Source organism: Ochotona princeps, chromosome 13 (genome assembly GCF_030435755.1).
Source record: "Ochotona princeps isolate mOchPri1 chromosome 13, mOchPri1.hap1, whole genome shotgun sequence".
NCBI lineage: Eukaryota > Metazoa > Chordata > Mammalia > Lagomorpha > Ochotonidae > Ochotona > Ochotona princeps.
In genome coordinates this window covers 35,516,978-35,539,878 of record NC_080844.1, presented here as the reverse complement: position 1 = coordinate 35,539,878, position 22,901 = coordinate 35,516,978, and the positions used below count along the sequence as shown (strand labels likewise).

At 40.4% G+C, this 22,901-nt stretch overlaps 1 protein-coding gene across 4 annotated transcripts in view; it reads right to left on the bottom strand.

The window, feature by feature from the left end:
- KAT6B (lysine acetyltransferase 6B) overlaps positions 1-22,901 on the bottom strand; it is a 173,247-nt gene that overhangs the window by 72,402 nt on the left and 77,944 nt on the right. For all 4 annotated transcript variants that reach the window (XM_004583506.3, XM_058671618.1, XM_058671619.1 and 1 more), the window contains one exon: positions 194-302. In XM_004583506.3, coding sequence (XP_004583563.2) covers positions 194-302 — 109 coding nt within the window. The remainder of the gene's footprint in view (positions 1-193; positions 303-22,901) is intronic.

The window sequence follows — 22,901 nt, the reverse complement described above, 5'->3', positions numbered from 1 at the left end:
ACACAATATCCGTATGTCAGTGCGAATGTAGTCTTTCCTCTGCTTCTTTTACATTTAACACATAAACTATTACCAAATAATTACTTTAAACAGCAAAATCCATGAGGTTTTGATAGACACAAGCACAACTTGAAGCTATGACTGCTATAACAGGAAGTCGTTGTCCACTGCACCCACAAAAACCACTACTTACCGCTACTGCCACAATCTGCACAGGATAGGAGTTCTTCTGGTTTCTTTTCACGATTTGATTCTTTAGTGCCCAAACAGAAGCTACATATTGGAATGGGATCGGCACGGGGCTGTGACAAAATGAAAACAAAAAAAGAACTTTGTTAACTGTCATTTCAAAATGAAAAATGAAACATTAAAATGGGAAAGTTCTTACATGTTTCATTAGCCAAGAAAACCTACTAAACTAGATATTCAAATACCATTTTCTGCTAATGAAAAATCTCTTAAAATTATGACAATATTGGCTGACTAATAATCAGTGGAGTATTATGTCCTCGCACTTTGATATTATTTAATATAAAACTCAGAAGTTTTAATAAATCAATGAAATCCAAGACCTTTATATATTATATATTTTATATTATGAATATTAAGGATTCATTTGCAATCCCAATTCTTCCCATAATCTATATGCTCCTAATAAATTGATTCATCTATTAATATTATAGTCTATGAATACCATCCAGTGAAGGTAATTATTTAACTAAACTCTATGTAATGCTGGTTACTTTATTAAATATTTGACACGAAATACCAGTATGCTCTTAAGTAACATAAAAGAAATAGAATAAATGAACCACAACTCTATAGGATTATCTATCAGAAAAGATAAAAGACTATTACCAGGGCCCGTTTGTACCAAAGCTGCCAAAGATGAACTACACCATCCTACACAAAGGAGATAAAACATCCACCTTTTATAAATTCCCACACTACAAACGAAACCATCCTCCCCCAAACCCTGTAACTGTCATAGAAATCGCTTTTATCGATGTATAAATCTACATACATTTCAGTGTCTCCACTGCTATTTACTAGGAATGGTAAGGCCAGTATTCCCATCTATGTGATTGACTGTACCTACAGATCTGGTCACATTATTTTAAACAGCCAAAACTGAATGAAAAGTAAAATTGTATTGCATCTTCTAAGCCTTCACACATGTTACTCTAATGTCTTTATATTTGAATCTTATGAATTAAAATTTCAGAGCAAGATGAGATGACATACTTACAAATGTTTATAAAATTAAAAAACGCTTTTGCTAGGCCTAATTCTCTAAATATGTATCAGCATAGAATCCACTGCTTGTTCAGCCACTGCATACCAAATGTTTTAAGACTCTGAGTAGCACATAACAGGCACTCGAAATATTTGCTAATCAAATTTTTAAATACACTAATATTTAAATTTTCAATATACTATTGCAAATTACTCCAACAAACGTCTCAGTTCCCTGCAATACCTCATCAAAATAAAAAAAATTCATCTTTTAACCAAACATTTGCAAAATTATGTAATGTGACTTAATTTCATCTAAAAGGGTGAGCATTCACTTATTTTCAGCTTAATTTGTCTTTTAAATACACACAGGTTTTACTTCCTGAGGTAGCTATGCATGTATTTTGTGGTCCTAGTTAAAAAAGCAGAGCATAAAACATTCCACACTAGGAAAACCAAAAGACAAGCTACAACAAATTGGTCACTGACTCCAGCCACAGTTTTTAAATGCCAGATAATCAGCCCTGCATAATTATGGATCCGCAGTTATTACATGCAACTGTTCAACTGCAGTACCTTGGGAACACTTTTGTTCCTTTAAATAGCAATTAAAAGAACAGTCTGGTTTTAAAGTGACAACATTCCCTTGATAGATTCCAGCTAAAACCCAGTCCTTGTACTAATGGGATTCCTGCTTTCATTTGATATAACAATGCTTAAACCATTGCTGCCATCCCTTGCAGTGATAAATAATTTACAAAATGTCACATATCACTCATGCAATGAAACATATCCAGATCTGTAATCCCATTTTTCTTTTCCAGATGAATTTGGAGCTGTAAGAGAGACATGGATATCAGCCAGCATTCATGCTCATTTTTTGTTTTTAACTAAAGGTGACACAAAGGACAAAGGTTGCTAGTAGTTCATGGCCAGAAAGACTGATGGTCCCACACTCTGCCCAATAATAGAAAGCATAGATGCTATCACCTCACGCTGCATTCAAGTGAACCCTACCACACTGATGTATGCTCTCACCCATTTATTTTAAGGATAACTATCTCACAATACTCTATAAAACCATAGCATTATACAGAAATGTCTGGCCTCCTGAATTATTGATAACTCAAAGCACTTTTTGCTAACCTCAGTGTAGCCAAGTCTAATTAACTTTAAAAAATTGTCACTTGTATGAAATGAAACTTTTACAGTAATGTATGTAAATGGGTCACAGAAATATTGCAATTCACTAACTTTCCATCAGACTACATATAAACTGTTTTAAGAAAAATAATCCCTTGTAATAAAGTAAAGTGGATTATAGTCAGAAAGAGGTCTGAATAAATGACAATTGAATCTACACAAGTCCACCACACACAAATAAAATTTAAGTAAGGTGTTTGAAAATAGAACCCCAAATCTCCAAATGTCTAAATCTTTTCTTTGAAATCTCAAAGAGGCACCTGACCTGTTGATCAGATTTTTCATATCAACATGCTTTATTTTATAACCAATTCTAAGCATGAATCATTTTAGAAAACTCCAAAGATGAAAATACCCAGCAAGCTCAGCTCTAGAAGCACTTCCTCCTCTTTTCTCATGGAGTTTTCTTGCATTGTCTCCATAACTGAGTATCTAAGGAGGTAATCAACTGGGCCAGGAGCTGGGGATTCAACCCAGGTCTCCCTCACAGTGGCACAAACACAACTACTAGAGCTATGAATCACCACTGTCTTCCAGAGACTGGAGACAGGAGCCAGAGCTGGGACTACAACCAAGGGATTCTAATGTGGGACGCGTCTGCTCCGAAGGTAACTAACTACTCTTAAGTTACACAGGATCAAGTGAAGAGCTAACATACACAAAGTCTGTTTACACTAGAGCTCATCTCTCAGCTTTGCTATCTTCATTCTATTCTTCTCTCAGGAAAACAAGTGCTTAAAACACATTTTCATCAGTGACAATAACTGCTTACTAATGTGTTCATAATCTCTTGGCAATGCTTTCCAAACTGCTAAAAAGGCGATAATTAACATTACACAAATGAATCACTATAATGGGGAAAAGGTACCTTTTCAATGCAGAAACCTGGTAGACACTTCCTTAACCAATCAATACAGGACAGATTATCACTGTGTGCTTCTCCCAAAGGACTCCCTGTTCTACACTTTATTCCTGGATGCTTACTGGTCTATGGTTAATAATCACAAGAAGGAATCAGGGAAAACCAAACTGAGGACATTTTGTAAAACAACTTGTTTTGACTCTCAAAACAAGTCAGTGTTGGGGCCGCCATGATCACTTTCCATGCCTACATGCCATGTCAGAATGCTGGTTTGAATCCTGGCTGTTCTGGTTCTGATCCAGCTTACTGCAAAAGCACCTAGCAAGGCAATGAAAATCGACCAAGTGCTTGGGCCCCTGACAATCATGTGGAAGACCACGATGGAGCTGCGGCACCTGCTTCAGCCCAGGCAAGCCCCAACTACCGTGGCTTTTTAGGGAGCAAATGGACCTCTCTCTCTTCTTCCCCTCTTCTCTCCTTCCTTTCCTGTCACTCTGCTTTTCATGGATAGAATGGACAGAAGAAAGACAGATTATTGTATAAACAAATCTATTTAAAATGTGCATGCCATGTAAAAGGAAGGAAGCAATCCAGGCAAATAAAGTGTCATGAAATCTTGGCACAATTTTTAAAAAATACTCCTATCTATAAAACATGTTATTAGGGTAATTATGGAACTATGAATTAAATATTAGACCATAAATCAATTAAACACATAGAAATTTCTTGAGGGATCATGACATTATCTGCTGAAATATTTAGATGTAAAGTGTGACAATCCCTGGAACCTATGTGTGTCTGTGTGTGAGAGTCTGTACAGAAGGAAAGAGGAAGCAAATATGATACAATGTTAATAAGTGGTTGTGGGTGTTTATTATAGTACTTTTTTTGCATTGCTTCTTTATAGCTTTTCAAAACAGAAAAACTGAACAAAACATAGTACCCACCTCTGCACTCTCAAAAGGCATCTTGAATCAAACTCATTCTTAGAAAAGTAAGCATTCATAAAACCCAGTGTCTCAATCCAATTACTGACTCACTTGAAATACAGAGGACCGAAGTCATCTGTAGACCAGGGAAATGTCTTTACCAAAATTCTAGAAGATAATTGGCTCCATTTCAACAAATAAATTAGAAGGGAGAAACAGTGAGGGAACGCAAGAAAGGTGAACCAACAAATTAAGAAAGATTTAAAAGGTCTTTTAGTCATTCACAGTGTGTAGAACCTTCTCAGTCATCGTTCAAATAGTATAAGAAACTAAAAAAACACCTCAAAATACTGTAACTCAGCAACGGAATTACACACTATTGATCCTTGAAGAACCGGTTTGGATCCCATTTACCATTCCCCCAGTCCTAGGCAATGTCTGTTCTTCATCCTATTCTCTGGTGCTTGACTGGTGCAGGCACTCAGATGAGTGGAGTCCCACAGCATGTGTGGTATGCATTATTTTTTAGGTGAATGAGGCCCACGTAATCAGAAAAGATCAAGCAGAAACCCGACAGGCCTCATCAGGATGGTGAGAACTCAACAGAGTACCAGCTCACCTTCCCCGCTGGAAATGGCAATCAAGCCAGGATTTGAGTCTAGGAACTGTGATACAAGTTGCGAACATGCCCAACCCAATAATACATTTTTAAAAACTATTTATTTTATCTTTATTGGAAAGTCAGACATACAGAGAGGAGAGACAGAGAAGATCTTCTGTCTGATGATTCACTCCCTACGTGGCTGCAACAGCTGGAGCTGAGTCAAACTGAACCCAGGAGCCTGGAGCTCTTCCATGTGTACCATGCAGGTACAGGGTCCCAAGGCTTTGGGGCCATCCTTGTCTGCCATACCAGGCCACAAGCAGGGAGCTGGATGGGAAACAGGGATGCAGGGATTAGAACCAGTGACCATATGGGATCCTGGAGCATGCAAGGCAAGGACTTTAGCCACTAGGCAATCATGCCAGGCTGCCAATAATACATTTTTTAAGTTTTATTGTCAGGCCCGGCATTGGTTTGTATTGCGGGTGCTCTACTTCCCATCCACCTTCCTGCTTGTGGCCGGGGAAAGCAGTAGAGGATGACCCAAAGTCTTGGGATCCTAAACCTGTGTGGAAGAACTGGAAGAAGCTCCTGGCTCCTGGCTTTGGATCAGCTCAGGTCCAGCTGTTGGAGCCACCTGGGGAGTGAACCAATGGACGCAAGGTTTTTGTCTCTGTCTTTCCTTCTCTCTGTAAATCTGCCTAACCAAAATAAATAAAGATAAAAAATAAATCTTTAAAAGTTTGTTTTGTTTCTGTCTTCAAAGAAATCTCTTAAATCTTATTATCCCAAACCAGACTAACAAAAACCAAACAGTAGCTCTATGCACTCTATCAGGGCCAGGTTGGCATCCTCTTTCGGCTAATGATTAAAAGAGGAGTTTTTTTTTTTAAAATATTTATATTTATTACAAAGTCAGATATACAGAGAGAGGAGGAGAGACAGAGAGGAAGATCTTCCATCTGATGATTCACTCCCCAAGTGAGCCACAACGGGCCGGTGCTATGCCAATCCGATGCCAGGAGCCAGGAACCTCCTCCAGGTCTCCCACGCGGGTGCAGGGTCCCAATGCATTGGGCCGTCCTCAACTGCTTTCCCAGGCCACAAGCAGGGAGCTGGATGGGAAGTGGAGCTGGATGTGATTAGAACCGGCGCCCATATGGGATCCCGGGGCGTTCAAGGTGAGGACTTTAGCCGCTAGGCCACACTGCCGGGCCCTAAAAGAGGAGTTTTATAGGATATTTCTATGGTTTCTGCTTACAGTGATCAACCTAATACCTTCTTTCCACAATCCGTTATGAGTCAATCTGCCTTATCTCCAACTTCATTTAAATCATTAAACTATTTTTTAAATTTAGTGTTTCTAGGTGTTAACAACAAACCAATTTAGCACTTGTCACTCACACATTCATACACATTTGCATTATGGGAAGATCGGGACTGACTCTCTACTCTCCAAGCCTCACACCTCCTCATCTGTGTCTATACTGCCCGGGTTTAAGGTCCCTAAAGCTCAAATGTAAAATGAGTATGGAAAGTATTTGTAAAACTATGAAGTTCTTTTCAAATATTCTTACAATTAATACAAAATTCTTTTTGGCTACAAAAACAAAGAGACCAAACAACTTCTAGTCCTTAATAAACATCAACACAAATGAATCATTTTCAAGCTGAGAGCTATTCTGTGAAACACTGATTCTCTGAGCTCATGTCATAAATAATAATCCTAGGGAATTCAAGAATCAACTTGGGGAGAGCATTATGATATAGGGGGTTAAGCAGCTGCTTGGAATACCTGAATCCTACATCCAAGGGCCTGGTTCTAGTCTACTTCTAACCTAGCTTGCTGTTAGAGCGCACCCTGGGAGAGAGCAGGTGATGACTCAAGGAATGACTCCCTGTCGTGGTGATGTGGATACAGTTCTTGACTGCTGGCTTCTGCTTGGCCCAAGCTGAGCTATTACAGACATTCACAGAGTGAACCCACAGATGGAAGATCTTTCTCCACCTCTTAAGTAAACAAAAATGAATAAACATTTAAAAGAATTAACAAAGAGTAGAGCAATAGGCTAGAAAAATGTCTGAATGGAGAGCCAAGAGGCCCAAAATGGAAAATGGAAAAAAAATTAAAGGAGGAAAAGCAACAAATATAAAATGTTTAATAGACACTACCATGAAGCTAACAAAGATAAACATAAACCCATAACCCCCAAGTGTCATCAGCTCATCACTAGAGAATGTCTACACTTTGGCTCATATTTAAAAAACAAGTTGTGTGGAGGGGCTGTTACACAGATCTATATTCCTTTAGCCTGCAACCCATCATCATATTGTGCCGAAATCTGAAATTCAGGTAATGCTTTACTTCTTGCTGTTTTACTTGTTCCCAGTGCAAATCCTGTGAGAAAAGCGCTGGCAGTTTCTTTTGCCTTAATTTTATAGGTAAGTTAAATATCTCCCCATGGTCACACAGCTATTAAGAGGTATCCTAACCTGCTGACTGCAGCCCATTCGCTTTTGCTTCCCGCATGGTTTGTCTTTCATTTCGCTGGCAGTGATTCTGACACTGTCTTACAGAGAGGCTGGTTAAATAGGACCAATCTCCCTGAAATGCAGCCCCCCAGCAGCACTGTTAATCTCCACTCCTTGCTCTGCCTGTTTTCATATACATCAGTATCTGTTACATCATTTATCATTTGTCTATGTTTCCCTTACTAAACCATAAGCTCCATCACGAGGGCAGAGGCTCTGTTCACTGCTACAGCCACAGTGTCAACGTACATTCGTTGAATAGACAAATGGGCAAACTGCTCTGAGGATGGAAAACAGTCCCTTCAGTTCAACAAGACCCCTCCCCCCAATGGACAATTATCCTTTTTTCTTATTTCTTAATGACCACAAATATGACATGTTAAGTAACCAACCAAGCAAGGCGGATTAGATTTCATTACCGTCTCATCTGAAGGCTTGCTTTATTATGATACAAGACAATCAATTACATTTGTGTTTGTTATATATATCCCTGGGCATTATCTGACAAGACAGGAAAAGACTCAACCAGCTGGCAAAAAAAATTATCTCGCCACAAACACTAATCGTAACGGCTCATTCAGTAATTGTATGTGTTGTACATAAAACAGATTTGGGCATGACTAGTTGCCAGTACCTAGCTGGGGTGGCATTCTCCCACCTCTACCTCTTATTTCCTTTTAAGAAAGAAAAATAGGGTCTGACATAGTAGCCTAGTAGCTAAATCCTTGCCTGGCATCTGCTGGGATTCCATAAGGGCACTGGTTCGTATCCCAGCTGTTCACTTCCCATACAGCTCCCTGCTTGAGGCCTAGAAAAGCAGTAGAGGATGGCCCAAAGCCTTGGGACCCTGCACCCATGTGAGAGACCCAGAAGGGGCTCCGGGCTCCTGACTTTAGATCGACTCAGCTCTGGCTGTTGTGGCCATTTGAAGAGTGAACCAGTGGAGGGAAGATTGTTTTGTAGGGAAGATCGTTCTGTATTTCCACCTTTCCAATAATAAAAAAAAAATCTTCAAAAAAACAAAAAAACAAATAGAGGGCCTGGCACAGTAGCCTAGTGTGTAAAGTCCTCACCTTACACGTGCCAGGATCCCATATACGTTGCCGGTTCTAATCCCAGCAGCCCTGCTTCCCATCTAGCTCCCTGCTTCTGGCCTGGGAAAGCAGTCGAGGACGGCCCAAAGCTTTGGGACCCCGCACCTGCATGGGAGACCTGGAAGAGGCTCCTGGCTCCTGGCTTCAAATCAACTCAGCTCCAGCTATTGCGGCTGCTTAGGGAGTGAATCATCGGACGGAAGATCTTCCTCTCTGTCTTTCCTCCTCTCTGTATATCTGCCTTTCCAATAAAAATAAATAAATCTTTAAAAAAAAGAAATACAAACAGAAAGACAACAAGCAAAGAGGTTGTGTACCATAAATATGCTGCAATGACTGACAGAACTATAACCAGAGCACAGACTGGACTTCCTGGAACTTCAGGCCTTTATTACTGGTAATGCATCACTGTCCACACACTTCCCAACTGACAGCTCTGCGACAACAGAGGCTCAGAATCAGTCTGGTTGTTTCAAGAGTAACATACAACATTCCTTCTCTTTTTCCACTTGGGCACACTATTTGGCACTTATCGTTTCTTGCCATTTAACTCATAACCTCAACTGATAGTTGCCTTAAAAAAAAAAAAGGAGGAGTACTGCTGATTGGGAGACATTCCTTGCTCGGACACTAAGGATTTTTCTTTCAGAGCAACCCGTTCAATACAGTCAGCAACACTCCCACTCCAACAGTGGGGAAGGCTCCTGTGAGGGTCCGAATCGCCTTCTTTCCCTGAGTGCTTCCTTGCTCCTGAGGGCAGCAGCAATACCTGCGGGCAGTGCAGCCGCTCCCCAGCAGGAGGTTCAACGCCCAGCAACTGCCTCCTAGCAGCCCCGGGTCCACTTCAGGTCCTCCGGGGACAGAACACACAACTGTTTAAGATGTACCTGGAGCCATTTTCTCTACATTCATGGACTCTTTTTATTATGAGGCTGTTCTTACGAGTCCATCATAATTTCAGACATGAGACACTAACTAATCTTTTTCCAGAAAATGTTTGGAGGGGCATTTACCGTAAGTCTTAATACAAGCAACAATTTTACCATATTTTTTCTCACTATACAGATTTTTGTTTTATCACCTCCCCTGTTCATTATACATCTCTGTGGGTAATTGATTCTGCAAGTGTGCACTATATCATCCCCACTGGCTCTGTGGAATGAGTTTTTGTACTACTCCGAGCAGAAGGATTTATTATTGTTAATGTACGGAGATCCTGAATGTGACTGCTGCAATTTAACCTCCTTGTCATGAGGATGAGGGTTCTCTGTATTTCAAGTGTCTCAGCACAAAAATAAAAACTACCAAAACACATATATTCAAATAAAAACATTATACCTATAAAATGCCATTTTTTTCTTCCTTTAAAAATAATTCAGAAACTAAGGCCCGGCACAATAGCGTAGTGGTTAAGGTCCTCGCCTTGAATGCGCCAGGATCCCATATGGCTGGTGGTTCTAATTCCATCCAGCTCCACTTCCCATCCAGCTCCCTGCTTGTGGCCTAGGAAAGCAGTAGAGGACGGCCCAAAGCCTTGGGACCCTGAACCCACTTGGGAGACCTGGAAAGAAGTTCTTGGCTCCTTTGGATCAGCACAGCACCAGCCGTTGCGGCCACTTGGGGAGTGAATCATTGGATGGAAGATCTTCCTCTCTGTCTCTCCTCCTCTTTGTACATCTGCATTTCCAATAAAATAAATAAATCTTTAAAAAAAAAAATTCAGATTCTAAAACTACAAATGACCACACACTGTGAAATTCCCATGTTTAAAGGCAGATTCAGAAGTTAAAATATATGAATAAATAAATCTAAGCCACAAGAGAGCATAGAAATAAATGGAAAGGCTCTGTAAGAATCCGCCAGAGCAGTTACCAGTTGTGTGAAGTTAACTGAAATGCTCACTTCATATCCTCAAGTCTACAACTTGTTCTAATTAGGCAGGTGTGCCACTTATAAGTGTGCTGATTAATCAGAAAAGTGATTCTACTAGAAGGAAACAAATTTAATCCTGCACACTGCATTTAACAAAAGAACCTCATTTGTTCTTCTTGGGGTGGAAGCAGGAGTGAGCAGAAACCTACGAATATGGTTAGAGGGGAGGACAATGTAACAATTATGTGTCCCTTTGTCTGGATAGGAACCTAGCTTTCAAGATTTCATCTAAAAGTCTCTCTTCAGCTACTCCTGCCAGTGGGATCACAGATAAGTATCATCTTAACAGGGATCAAAGTCTGATTCAACACAGCTGGTAATGAAACGCATGGTTGCCTAAAAGTCGGTTCAGTATTTGCAAACTATTCTCTTCAGCAAGCATGTCAAACATTAGCAATATAAATCCTATCCTAGAACTAAGAAAATTTAATTTAAAAATTAACACATTCAAATTTAGAGATTCCTTTTATTTAAAAAAAAAATGTATCACAAAGTACCTCTTCAAATGTGCCACAGCCTGAGTGCTGCAAAAACCTTGGCTGAAGCAGGACCAAACTTTGAGATCATTACTCTCTGAGGGATAAGAAAACTGACATGGATGTCAACAGAAATTCTATCTTAAAGGTATCAGGAAGGGCCCGGCGGCGTGGCCTAGTGGCTAAAGTCCTCGCCTTGAAAGCCCCGGGATCCCATATGGGCGCCGGTTCTAATCCCGGCAGCTCCGCTTCCCATCCAGCTCCCTGCTTGAGGCCTGGGAAAGCAGTTGAGGACGGCCCAAAGCTTTGGGACCCTGCACCCGCGTGGGAGACCTGGAAGAAGTTCCTAGTCCCGGCATCGGATTGGCGCGTACCGGCCCGTTGCAGCTCACTTGGGGAGTGAAACATCGGATGGAAGATCTTCCTCTCTGTCTCTCCTCCTCTCTGTATATCCGGCTTTCCAATAATAATAAAATCTTAAAAAAAAAAAAAAAAAAAAGGTATCAGGAAAAACAAAGTAAATACGAAACTTCTGGGACTAAGATCTTGAACATGCAAATGGTGCTGTTGGTAAAAATTCTGTGTTGTAACTCATTTGACTTGGAAGCAAGCAAGGTGACAGTGCTTAAAGAATGGGCACCACAGCGCCTTACAGGAAAGGCCAACAAAAGCAGCTACAGAAAAAGGCAGCTGGCTTCTGTGGTTACTCCCAAGAGAACCATTTAAATCCAGACATGGTGCCTACAACCCTGCCTAGGCACAATGAACCAAAGATCTATTTTTTCATTATTCATCTGGCCTAGACAAAACCTGCACTAATTGTGTAGAGGAGACACAGGCAACATTGAATTTAATTAGATCCAAATGTTGGAGAATGCAAATAAGACTTGGGTAGATGGTTATTGACAAGATAGAAAAGTTGCACTTTTGTCTTTCTCAGTCTCATCAGCAGCTCCATCAGCCACATCAGCCACGAGAATGCTCTGCCTTCAACGATGTACCTGGCAGTGCAGAACTACAGGCTATTCACTAAGTTACTAATACTATTTACTCAACACCCTAAGGATGCCAAGCAGGATACAACTGGTATTCCAAGTGCTTGCCCTCACAGAACCAATAAAAGAAGTATAATTCCATTACCACACTTAATTCTCCATTGCCCTGAGGGCACACAAACCATCTGGCATACAGAATTTCCATACCCTTGACCTTTTGCTTTTGTTTCCCTCATTTTCTCACTACCTCTGACCCTTTCAATTACTGTATTCATAAGCAATAGGAGAAGAGGATTGCTCGCATAATTGCTGTCTGAATGTCAAAAGCTCTGACCTTCTTTCAGGGTTGGTTCCCTGCAGTAGAAGACCCATCTCTAGGTGGCTTTTTGTGGCAGAGCTTTGAATGCTTGATTGAGACTGTTTCCCAATGCTAACTCATTACTTCAGGCTGGGTGGGAACCACCCAAAACACAAACTCCCCTCCTCCCTCACCACTGCACACTACAGAGAGGGCAATAAGACAAACACCAGATGTGACAGGCTTTCCCCCTCAAGACAAGATTTTTAAGCTCTATTTCCTAGAATTTTAAGTCCTCACTAAGCTACAAAGGCTTTACAACAGGAAGAAGGAAGCTCATTACTTGTGTGAGATCAGTAGAAACCTGTATGTTATTCAGGTCAAGGTGTAACACACTGGAAGAGCACTTAAAGTAAGGGTACTTGCTTGGGGTATCTTGATTATTTTCATAATAAAGACCCACATGCACTTAGACGTGTGCTAGTAAACATTTGTTGATAATAACTGATATTTCTTATCCTTGGTACTTGATCATCATTTTGTAAAATTTATTCTTAGCATATAAAAAGCAAACACTAGGACAACACATGGTTATGGAGAAAACCTGTACTTTAAAAGTTCACCCATTTAGAACTTTCACCTCTTGTGCCTGTGGCATTATTGTACAATGGGTTAAGCAGCCACTTGGATGCTTGCAGCCCATATCAGAGATTGTTTGAACTCCAATACTTCACTTCTGATTTAGCTTCCAGCTAATGCACCTGACAAGGCAGAACATCACAGGTATCTGGTTACTTAATTGTTGTGACAATTCTATGAACATACACATTCATACAAAGTTGAGGAGGCCAAATATTATATATTAATTGCACCCCAGTAATGGCGACTTTTCTTTTTAATGGAATTTAATATGAGATACTGACAGCTCTTTTTTTTTTTAATGGTAGCAATCATAGCTTTTATGTTTATAAAACTTGAAGTATCAGGCACTTTATGATCTCCCATCGAGGTGGGCATCATCAAGCCCATTTTATAGAGCAGGAAATCAAACTTCAGAGGGGTTAAGCTGCTACTTGCCTAAGGTGCTCCCTGTCAGGAGGGGTGCAGCCAGGACTGAGCTGGGTCTGCTGCAATTTCATAGCCCACTCTGCCATTCTGCTTCGCACCGACAGCTCTTTTAACATTCCTTTCTTGCAATGTCCTTGATAACAACTTCTCTGGCATCTTAAAATAAATTAACAAATATTTTCTAACTAATGCAGTTAAGACACTTAAATTTGGAGCCATATTTATCTTAAATCTCTTAATGAATTCACTGGTAAAGTCATCTAGTCCTGGAATCATTTGTAGGGTGGTTTTAAATTGTGGATTAGGTAGGTTTAGCAGTTAAGATACTGATTAAGATAACCATGCTGAAATCTGCATATGAGAAAACGACCTATGCTACTATATTTACAGCAACACAAACTACAATAGTGAAAATAAGGAAATAACCCAGATGCCTGTTGAAAGATGAATGGATAAAGAAACTATGGCACATCTACCACATGGAATACTACTCAGCCATTAAAAAAAGTGAAATTCTACCATTTGCAACAAAATGGTTCTAACTAGAGCCCATTATGCTTAGTGGAATAAACCAATCCCAAAACGACAAATATCATATGCTCTCTCTGATAGAAGGCAACCTTCCTGCAAAATACAAGACCAATAGGTATATAGGTAAACATGCATATAGTCATCTAGAGGAACATTACAATCGAGACTGTCACATCAAGATGTAAAGATACAAAGCAGCGTGCATCTCTACTTCCAAATCAAAAATAGGCTCCCAATGGAACTATTAAATATATCTTGACAATAGCTTGCTGGACTGTCTGCCACTGTCCATACCTACAATATCAGGATACACTTAAATAGCAGAATGGTGGACTTATGATTGTTTTTGAGGGAGTACACTATTGTAATAACAGTGGAAATAAGTGAGAAGGGGATCTAGGGAGAGGGAATCTCATAGCCTATGGAACTGTATTAGAAAACAGTAGTAGTGGTAGAAATGTTCCAAACTGGAGTACCTAAGATCGGCTCCCAGCTTCCCCTCCTGATTCCAGCTGCCTGCTGATGCAGACCAGGAGAAGCAGTGATGATGACTCAAATAACTGGGATGCCGCCTCACACTGTGAGATCCAAACTGAGTCCCAGCATCCATCTGCTGCCCTAGAGTTCAGCCCTGGCCATTTCAGGCATGTGGGGAGAGCCAGTGTTTGCAGTTCTTGCTCTGTTGCCCACATTCAAAACTAACTTAAATTATGAATAATTTTCTTTAACAAAATTAGTTTATTCATAAATATTCTTTTTCTTATGCTCATTTTAGTAAATTGGCCTATTAGTGAAATGTCCATTTTGACGTAAATTTTTTCATCTATGGGAACAAAGTTCATATTTCCCATTTAATGTCTGAGTATCTGTGATACTGTGGGAGTCCATTTAGCTCCCTACACCTGAGAAAGCAGTGGAAGATGGTGCAAAGAGGCCCTGTCCCAAGTGGGAGACCTGAAGGACAATTCTGGCTCCTGGCTTCAGACTGGTGTAGCCTTGGCCACTGCAGCTATTTGGGGAGTGAACCAGCAGTTAGATGAAACATATCAAACATTTAAAGGTATTATAAAAGATAGATAAGTTCTTTGAGAAAACAGGAGAGAAGAATGACACTCTGGTATAGCGTGTAAAGCTGCAGTATCGGCATCCCACATGAGTGCTGATGCAAGACCTGGCTGCTCCACTTCTTTCCAACTCCCTGCTAATGTTCCTGGGAAAGCAGCACAGGAGAGTTAAAGTGCTTGGGTCTCGGTATCCACAAAGAAGCACTGGATGAAGCTCCTGGCTTTGGGGAGTGAAGCAAGATCTCTCCTCTGGCCTCTCTCTGTAATTGTACCTTTCTTATAAAAGTAAGTCTTAAAATAAAATTAAAATAATAGAGGAAATGACAATTCATTTTATTAGACTGTCATTAATCTACAAAACTTAAAAAAGATACTGCAAGAAAAGGAAACAAAGGAACATTCCTCATGAACACAAACACAAATCTTAGGGTGAGTGCTGTGATATGCTGGGTTGAGCTACTGCTTGGAGTACTGGTTCAAGTCCCAGCTGCTCTTCTTCCAGGCAGCAGATGACAGATCAAATCCTTGAGTTCTTGCCACCCACATACGGGGCTCCTAGCTTCAGTCTGGCCTAGACCTGGCTGTTGTGGGCATTTGGGGAATGAGCCACTCTGCCTTTTGGGTAAGTAAAATCAATCTTTTTTGAACAAATTAAAATACCATACACATACCCATATCCTTACCTTCACATCAGTTAAATTTTTCCTTTCCTTTTTACTTTTTTTTTTTAAAGACATTGATTTGAAAATTAGAAGTATACGGGGGGAGGGGGGAGCGGCGCCGTGGCCTAGCAGCTAAAATCCTCGCCTTGAACGCCCCAGGATCCCATATGAGCGCCAGTTCTAATCCCATCCAGCTCCACTTCCCATCCAGCTCCCTGCTTGTGGCCTGGGAAAGCAGTCGAGGACGACCAAAGCTTTGGGACCCTGCACCCTTGTGGGAGACCTGGAAGAGGTTCCTGGTTTCTGGCTTCGGATCGACGCAGCACCGGCTGTTGCGGCTCACTTGGGGAGTGAATCATCGGACGGAAGATCTTCCTCTCTGTCTTCCCTCCTCTCTGTATATCCGACTTTGTAATGAAAATAAATAAATCTTAAGCAGTATACAGAGGGAAAGACAGAGAGGTCTTTTACGGGTGGTTCACTCCTGAAATGGCTTCAGCCAAGTCAGGACCCAGGAGCTTCACTCATGTCTTCAGTACAGCTGGCAGAAACCCAAGCACTGGAACCATATGGCAGGTGGAACACGGCTCAGGTAGCCAAGTTTCTGCCGCTCAGCTGGTGGACCTGTATGAACGTCCCACTTCCAGCCTGACCCTGGGCCAGCCCCAGCCACTACAGGTATTTAGGGAATGAAGAAGCAGACGACAGCTTTCTTGGTCTTTCTCTATCAGCCTTGCAAATAAAGAAATAAAACAAAAATTTTGTTTTAATTGTTATGTGCTCAAGCCATGCCAACAGATTTTTACTTGAATCTGAAATGACTTGGGCATCTTAACTTTGTACAAGCTTCAAGGAGAAACATGTTTTAAGAGCGGGTGGGGGTGGGTGAGGGTGGTCACATGAACATAATTGTGAGCGCAAATGGGTTGTATCTTCTCAGTGAAAGGGCTAATTATCTTGTTCATTTAAAAATAATCACATACATATTTTTCTAAAAATTACATGTATTAAAAAGACATAAAGAACGGAGAATAAATCTCTCCCTCATGTCTCTGAGGCATTCCAATGTCAGGGTTGCTGAGACACTTCTATTAATAGATCCACAGCAGGAAAATATAGAAAAGCTTCTTTAAAAACTCAACCATACCAGTCACTTGATATCACATATCGAGGTAATTACCACTCTTTATACTTCTACAAAGATGTAGATAAGGGCATTTTATGGACACATGGACCTGAAGGATAAATTCCTACACGTGTAATGGCTGGGGAACAAAAAGATAGTCACTTTTAAATGAAACAAATTGTACCATGGTGTACTCCTAACATCTTCTTTTATCAATTTGTTTCTTTTGCCTATTTAATTATTTAAAATTCAACCACATTTTAAGGCAAACCTATGTTTCAAACCACTCTAATTTTTTTTTTTAAATTGGCTCACAATTAATGTTTCAAACATAGAAGGAGTAATTTATTTCCCTTATTCCCTATATGGCAATACAAATAATGTTGTGCAAACACCACCACACATAACTCAAAGATAATCAAAGACCAGCATTCTCATTACATCTTGACAATCATGAGAAAAAACAAATTAACAGAGGCAAAGCAGTAGTCCAGGCACAGAGCTGGGTAAACTGAACACCGCTCTTCAGCCCAATGATCTGTCAGTGTCACCACACCAAATGCAACAACTTCATATTAAAAACATAATTAAGGCATGACTGCATTGAGATAGCAGTGTGTGCACTGTGAAAATAATAAGGGTGCATGCTATTTTATTTGAGAGTATTTGTTACAAGGAAAGTCTCCATGTGAGCCTGATAAGTTCCATTGGGAAGTTATGAGGTCATGGATAATTTTTCGCAGACCATAAATGTCAGTATTCTTTTCACATTCTGTGTCACAACAAAGAACAATCCAAAGAATCAAAGAATAACCAGTGAACACAGATCCATTTAGAGAAGTAAATGCCAGTCTTACAGGCATGGATTTTCTTCCCCCTCCCTTCCTCTTTGCAATGAATGACCTGCCCTGTGTTTGTTTTCAGGGCCTGGCTCACTGTTAATACAGCTAGTAGTCCACTGCTGGCAGTCATCTCTAAATTATTAACAGGATGTTGGGGGATGGTTTTGAGGGATGAGGCAGGGAGATGATCAGAGGTTCTCTAACTTCAATGAGCAAACAAAGCAGCTGGAGACCTTGTTAAAAAGTAGATGCTACCTGACTGGTTCTGGGATAGGAGCTGAAATTGCATTGTAACAAGCTCTCCAGTATTACTAATGGGACTGATCTGTGTTCTACACTTTTGAGTAGTAAAAATATATATGTTGGTGGGCCCGGCACGGTGGCCTAGCAGATAAAGTCCTCGCCTTACATGCGCCAGGATCCCATATGGGCGCTGGTTCTAATTCCGGCAGCTCCACTTCCCATCCAGCTCCCTGCATGTGGCCTGGGAAAGCAGTAGAGGATGGCCCAAAGTCTTGGGACCCTGCCCCTCCATGGGAGAACCAGAAGAAGCTCCTGGTTTTGAGTCGGCTCAGTTCTAGCCATCATGGCCACTTGGAGAGTGAACCAGTGGATGGAGGATCTTTTTCTCTGCCTCTCCTTCTCTCAGTAAATCAGACTTTTCAATAAAAACAAAAAAATCTTAAAGAAATTATATGCCTTAAACTTCAAAAGTTAATAATAGTAAACATTTTTTTTAAGGTTTATTTGTTTGAAACACAGAGTTACAGAGAGAGTGGGGAGAGACACAGAGAAAGGTATTTTCCATCTACTGTTTTCAGTCCTCAAATAGCTACAATGGCCAGAGCTGGACCAGGTTGGAACTAGGAGCCAGAAGCCAGCAGCTTCATCCAAGACTCAAATGTGGATGCAGGGGCCCAACCACTTGGGCCATCTTCTACTGCTTTCCCAAGCACATTAGCAGGGAGGAGCTGAACTGAAATTACAGCAGCCGGGACTTGAATCAACAACCATATGGGAAGCTGGCACTGCAAATGGCAGCTTAATTCACTACACCATTGCACCACGACACTAGCCCCAAGGGCAAACACCTACTATTCAGGTAAACATTAAATCATTAAAATGCAATAGGGTACACACTTAAAAACCATGCTGTAAAAATGTGAAAGCTAGTGGAACTGTCCCAACTGTTTTGCTCCAGGTCACTGCAAAACCCTGTCTGTAGTTAGCAGATTCACCATCATTTTCTGGCTGTCCCTCAGGACTCGCAAAGAATTTGATCCAAGACCACTGAAGGTATCCCAAGCTGGAATCCTGAGGTACCCATATAAAAATGTAATATATGTATATAACCCACACACATCCTCATATATGGTTTAAATCATATTGTATTTATGAAGGAACAATGACAAGGGAAAGAAAGTGTATACATATTCACTCCAGACACAGCTTTAACCAATATTTTCAATGTGCAGTTGGCTAGATGTCCAGATGCAGGACTCACAGAAACCCCCAGGAAACCCCTGGAAACCCAGGACCAACTGTCCTCGTATTGTAGCAGATGTTGTCATGTCTCAAGCTGCCAAAAAGGAGGAAGCAATTGTTTAAAGGCCTTCCTTTCTAGGTTTTGTAAATTTCAGTTAATAAATAAATCATCATATCTAATCTATTGGAGCAAAGATCTAGAAGACTGTTACACTAATATTTGACAAAATGGACAATCTACCCTTGGGTGATAACTGGCTCAATAAACAGCCTCTGAGCTTTCAGAGCTATTGTGATAATGAAGCTGCTGTTTTAAATCTTGTGGCTCTTCCCTAACAAAGGTGTGATCGTCAGAACAGCTTGCATTTGAAGTTACCAAAAAACTGGGGTTACAATACAAATTCCAACATATTTGGCTTTAGTGCTACATTTTACACTTTTTAAAACATGGAGCTAAACATGAAATTCTCAGACAAAATGAGCTATAGAGTAACTCAATCTGAGCAGGGGCTCTTTAACTCACTGCCAAATAAAAGCATGATCAACTTATTCCACATACACAAATGCCATTCTAGGATAGGCCAATTAATCATGAATATAACTTTTCAGACATTACATAATTCCACATAGACTTGCTTATAGTGGCTGCCAAAGAAAACATCACTTTGTATCACCAGGAATAAATCTACACTTGAGAAAAAAATAGAAGCTATAAACACAAAAAATTGAAACTCCGCTCACCTCCTGAGTTTTCATGACATCCCTCATAATGCCTCTAACAATTTAATTTTACAAAACCAACTAATTAAACTACCTAAAATAACACAGGTTGTAAAATGAAAATACAGAAATTAATTTTTATACTTACAAAAGTAGTAGCCTCCAAGATTCAAGTAATGGCACTACACAAATGTATAATCAAGTCATACACACTTTGGGATTCTCCAATATTAAATTCACATGCATATACACACACATACACAACCACATACAGGAATATTAAAATACTTTCTATTTTTTAATGTCATTTTGTTTTCTAAAATTACTTGTTTTCTAACTCTAAACAAACACTTCATTTGAACAACTCTGGTAAGTCAGGAATCAATGATTAACTTGCAAGTAATCCCCCAAATCTACAGTCAACATTTTTTAATATAAATCACCAGCATAAAGCCTGGATTACCTTCAGCGTGTTTATATAATTTCTTAACAGAATATATACAAGCAAGAGAACTGGAAAAACAAAACCACTAAATGATACTCATGCTACAGAGTAACTGTAGTGAAAACATACTACGCTTTTTTTTCCCACTTTTTCTTTTATTAATTATTTTGCATTATGTGACAGTTTCATAGGCTCTGGGAATCCCCCCACCCCTCCCCACACCCCTCCCCCCTGGTGGATTCCTCCACCTTGATGCAGTATTACAGTTCAAATTCAATCAAGATTCTTTCCTTGCAAACGGATACCAAGCATAGAGTCCAGCTACTTATTGTCCAGATGGGTTGAACAGTTTCTTGGGGAGACCATTTCTGGTCCAAAGTTAGAGCTGGTAGAATATCATCCCAGTCAATTAAAAGTCCCAATATAACATCAACAGCAATTTGCAACATTATGGAATTGACATGGTTTTGAGTAACCAGTAAAACATACTACGCTTTAAAGGAGGTATGCATAAGCTTGTAACATTTAGACTAACAGTTGCCTGCCATGATCATTTTTAGGATATTTTCTTTCACGCTTCCCTTTTTATTAAGTTACCATGCACTTACTTACAGTAGTTGAGGAGGCAGGTGCCAGCCTTTGAAATTTTCCTATCTGTCACCCAATCATCGTTACCCAAAAGAATGCAAACACCCATATAACCACATGGCACTCTGCTGTTCCTAAACAAAGACCAAACCACGAATGCCAGGCCCTTCTAGGGATGTAGAAACAACTGACACAGGGACTCCAGCTTTTGCACACACTCACACTCTCGCCTCATCAGTCAGGATTTTACTAAATCGTTCCTTTCTGTGTTTTTTATCTTTTAAACAAGTATTTATTCACTTTCCTAAAGAGAGGTGCATGTTGATGTGCACATACACACAAATACACACGTATAAAGGGACTCTGAAACACTCAGGGGGAGGACAGAGATGGGGGTAGTGGAACATTTGGCCCAGCAGTTAGGCTGTGGATAGGACACTTGAGTCTCAGTTTTAGAGTACCTGAGTAACTGGCCAACTCTGACTTCTAAACTCCAGCTGCCACCAATGCAAATTCTGGAGTACACAGCAGTGATGGGGCAAGTACCCACTACCCCCCAGATGTGAACTGAATATACATCTCTTGGCTTCAGCTCAGCTCAACCCAGCCCAATAACTGTGGTGTGAACATTCAGAAAGAGAATCAGCAGATGAGAACCCACTCTTGCATATGCACATGCTGTTTCTCAAATAAATAACAATTTAAAACTTTTTAAATAAATGCCTTTCTATTAAAAATTTATGAAAAACAGAGTTTAAAGGTGTTCATTTCAGTGCAAAAAGTATTTTAACTCCATATGTACGTACTTTCATAATACACATTTCCCATTAACTTAAAGACTCTGCACATGTATTTCTGTGTATGTAGATACATACATACATGTAGGGGCATGCTCTTGATTCTCTCCCACCCAGTTAATAAATAATAGCTAATATTTGTTGCATGCTACTGTGTCAAAGGCTTAAATTATTTTAACAACACTATGAGGTATCTGCTACTATCCCAGCTTTACTAAGGTGAAAACTGCAGCACAAAGAGGTTAAATAGTGGACAGAGCTCAGATTCCAACACATGCAGGTGACCTCCACCTCAAATTGGGAACACTAACTACAACAGGGATAGGATACTGTCATTAGACTAAGCAAAGAGGCAGATTCACTGTAGAAATGAGAAGCAGAGTTGAGTTATTAGCTGAGATGAACATTAGAGGAAGAAGTCAAGGGAGGTCTATTATGATCATGGCACAGGAAACAGATATTGGCAGCAACATTCTACTAAATTCAAAAGAACTTTAAGGAAGCTGGGATGCTGTAAACTGCTTGGAACAGAAGAAAGGAAGACAGTCTGTTGAGAAGCTAGGATGGGCATTGTGGTACCCCAGGCCGAGGTGCTGCGTGGGCTGCCTAAATCCCATTCATGCACCTGAGAGACAGCAGGCCATAGCCATGCACCTGACTCCCTGATTCCTGTTGGGGAAACCTAGATGCAGTTTCTGGCTCCCATCTTTGACCTGGCCCAGCTCCAGATGTTGCAGGCAGTGGGGAAGAGAACCAAGAGACACTAAGAACACACTATCTCTTGATTTTCCTTCCTTTCAAATAAACAAACAAAAATGAACAGTTACCCAGATCCGAGTGGAACAAGAGAGAAAGCAGTTATGACTAAAGCAGAAGAGAAGAAATGAGCTCATCCAGAGTCTGAAGGTGACTCATCATGATGCACAGGACAACAGCTCCAGGGACGCAAAAGTATAGGAAAAGCGAACATACATAAGGAAGAGGGTGGCATGGTCAGAAGGCTACATGGAAGGGAAGGGAAGCAAAGAAAGAACCCAGAAGCTTCTGAGGTAGTGAACCTGATGATTTCATAAACACTGGTTTTTTTCCTGGACATATATGTGTTGTTAGAGAAAAAAAAAATCAACCAGAAGTTGTCATGAATTCAGAGTCAGAAACAATTGTCAAAGCAGAAAATGTCCTAAGTGACTCAACTTGCCTGTGCCAGAACCACTAACTGCTTGGCAGTACATATTTTAGATACCTAGACTATATATTTTAACTCTCACACTGTGAGGATCAATGTCTCAAATCCCTTGAAATCTTTATTAGTATTTAGGCATTCCCTGAGGAAAGTTCTCTACCCATGTCACTAAAGATGATAATTTCCCTATGCAAACCATTATGTTTTCTCCTCTATTAAGCCAGTTATC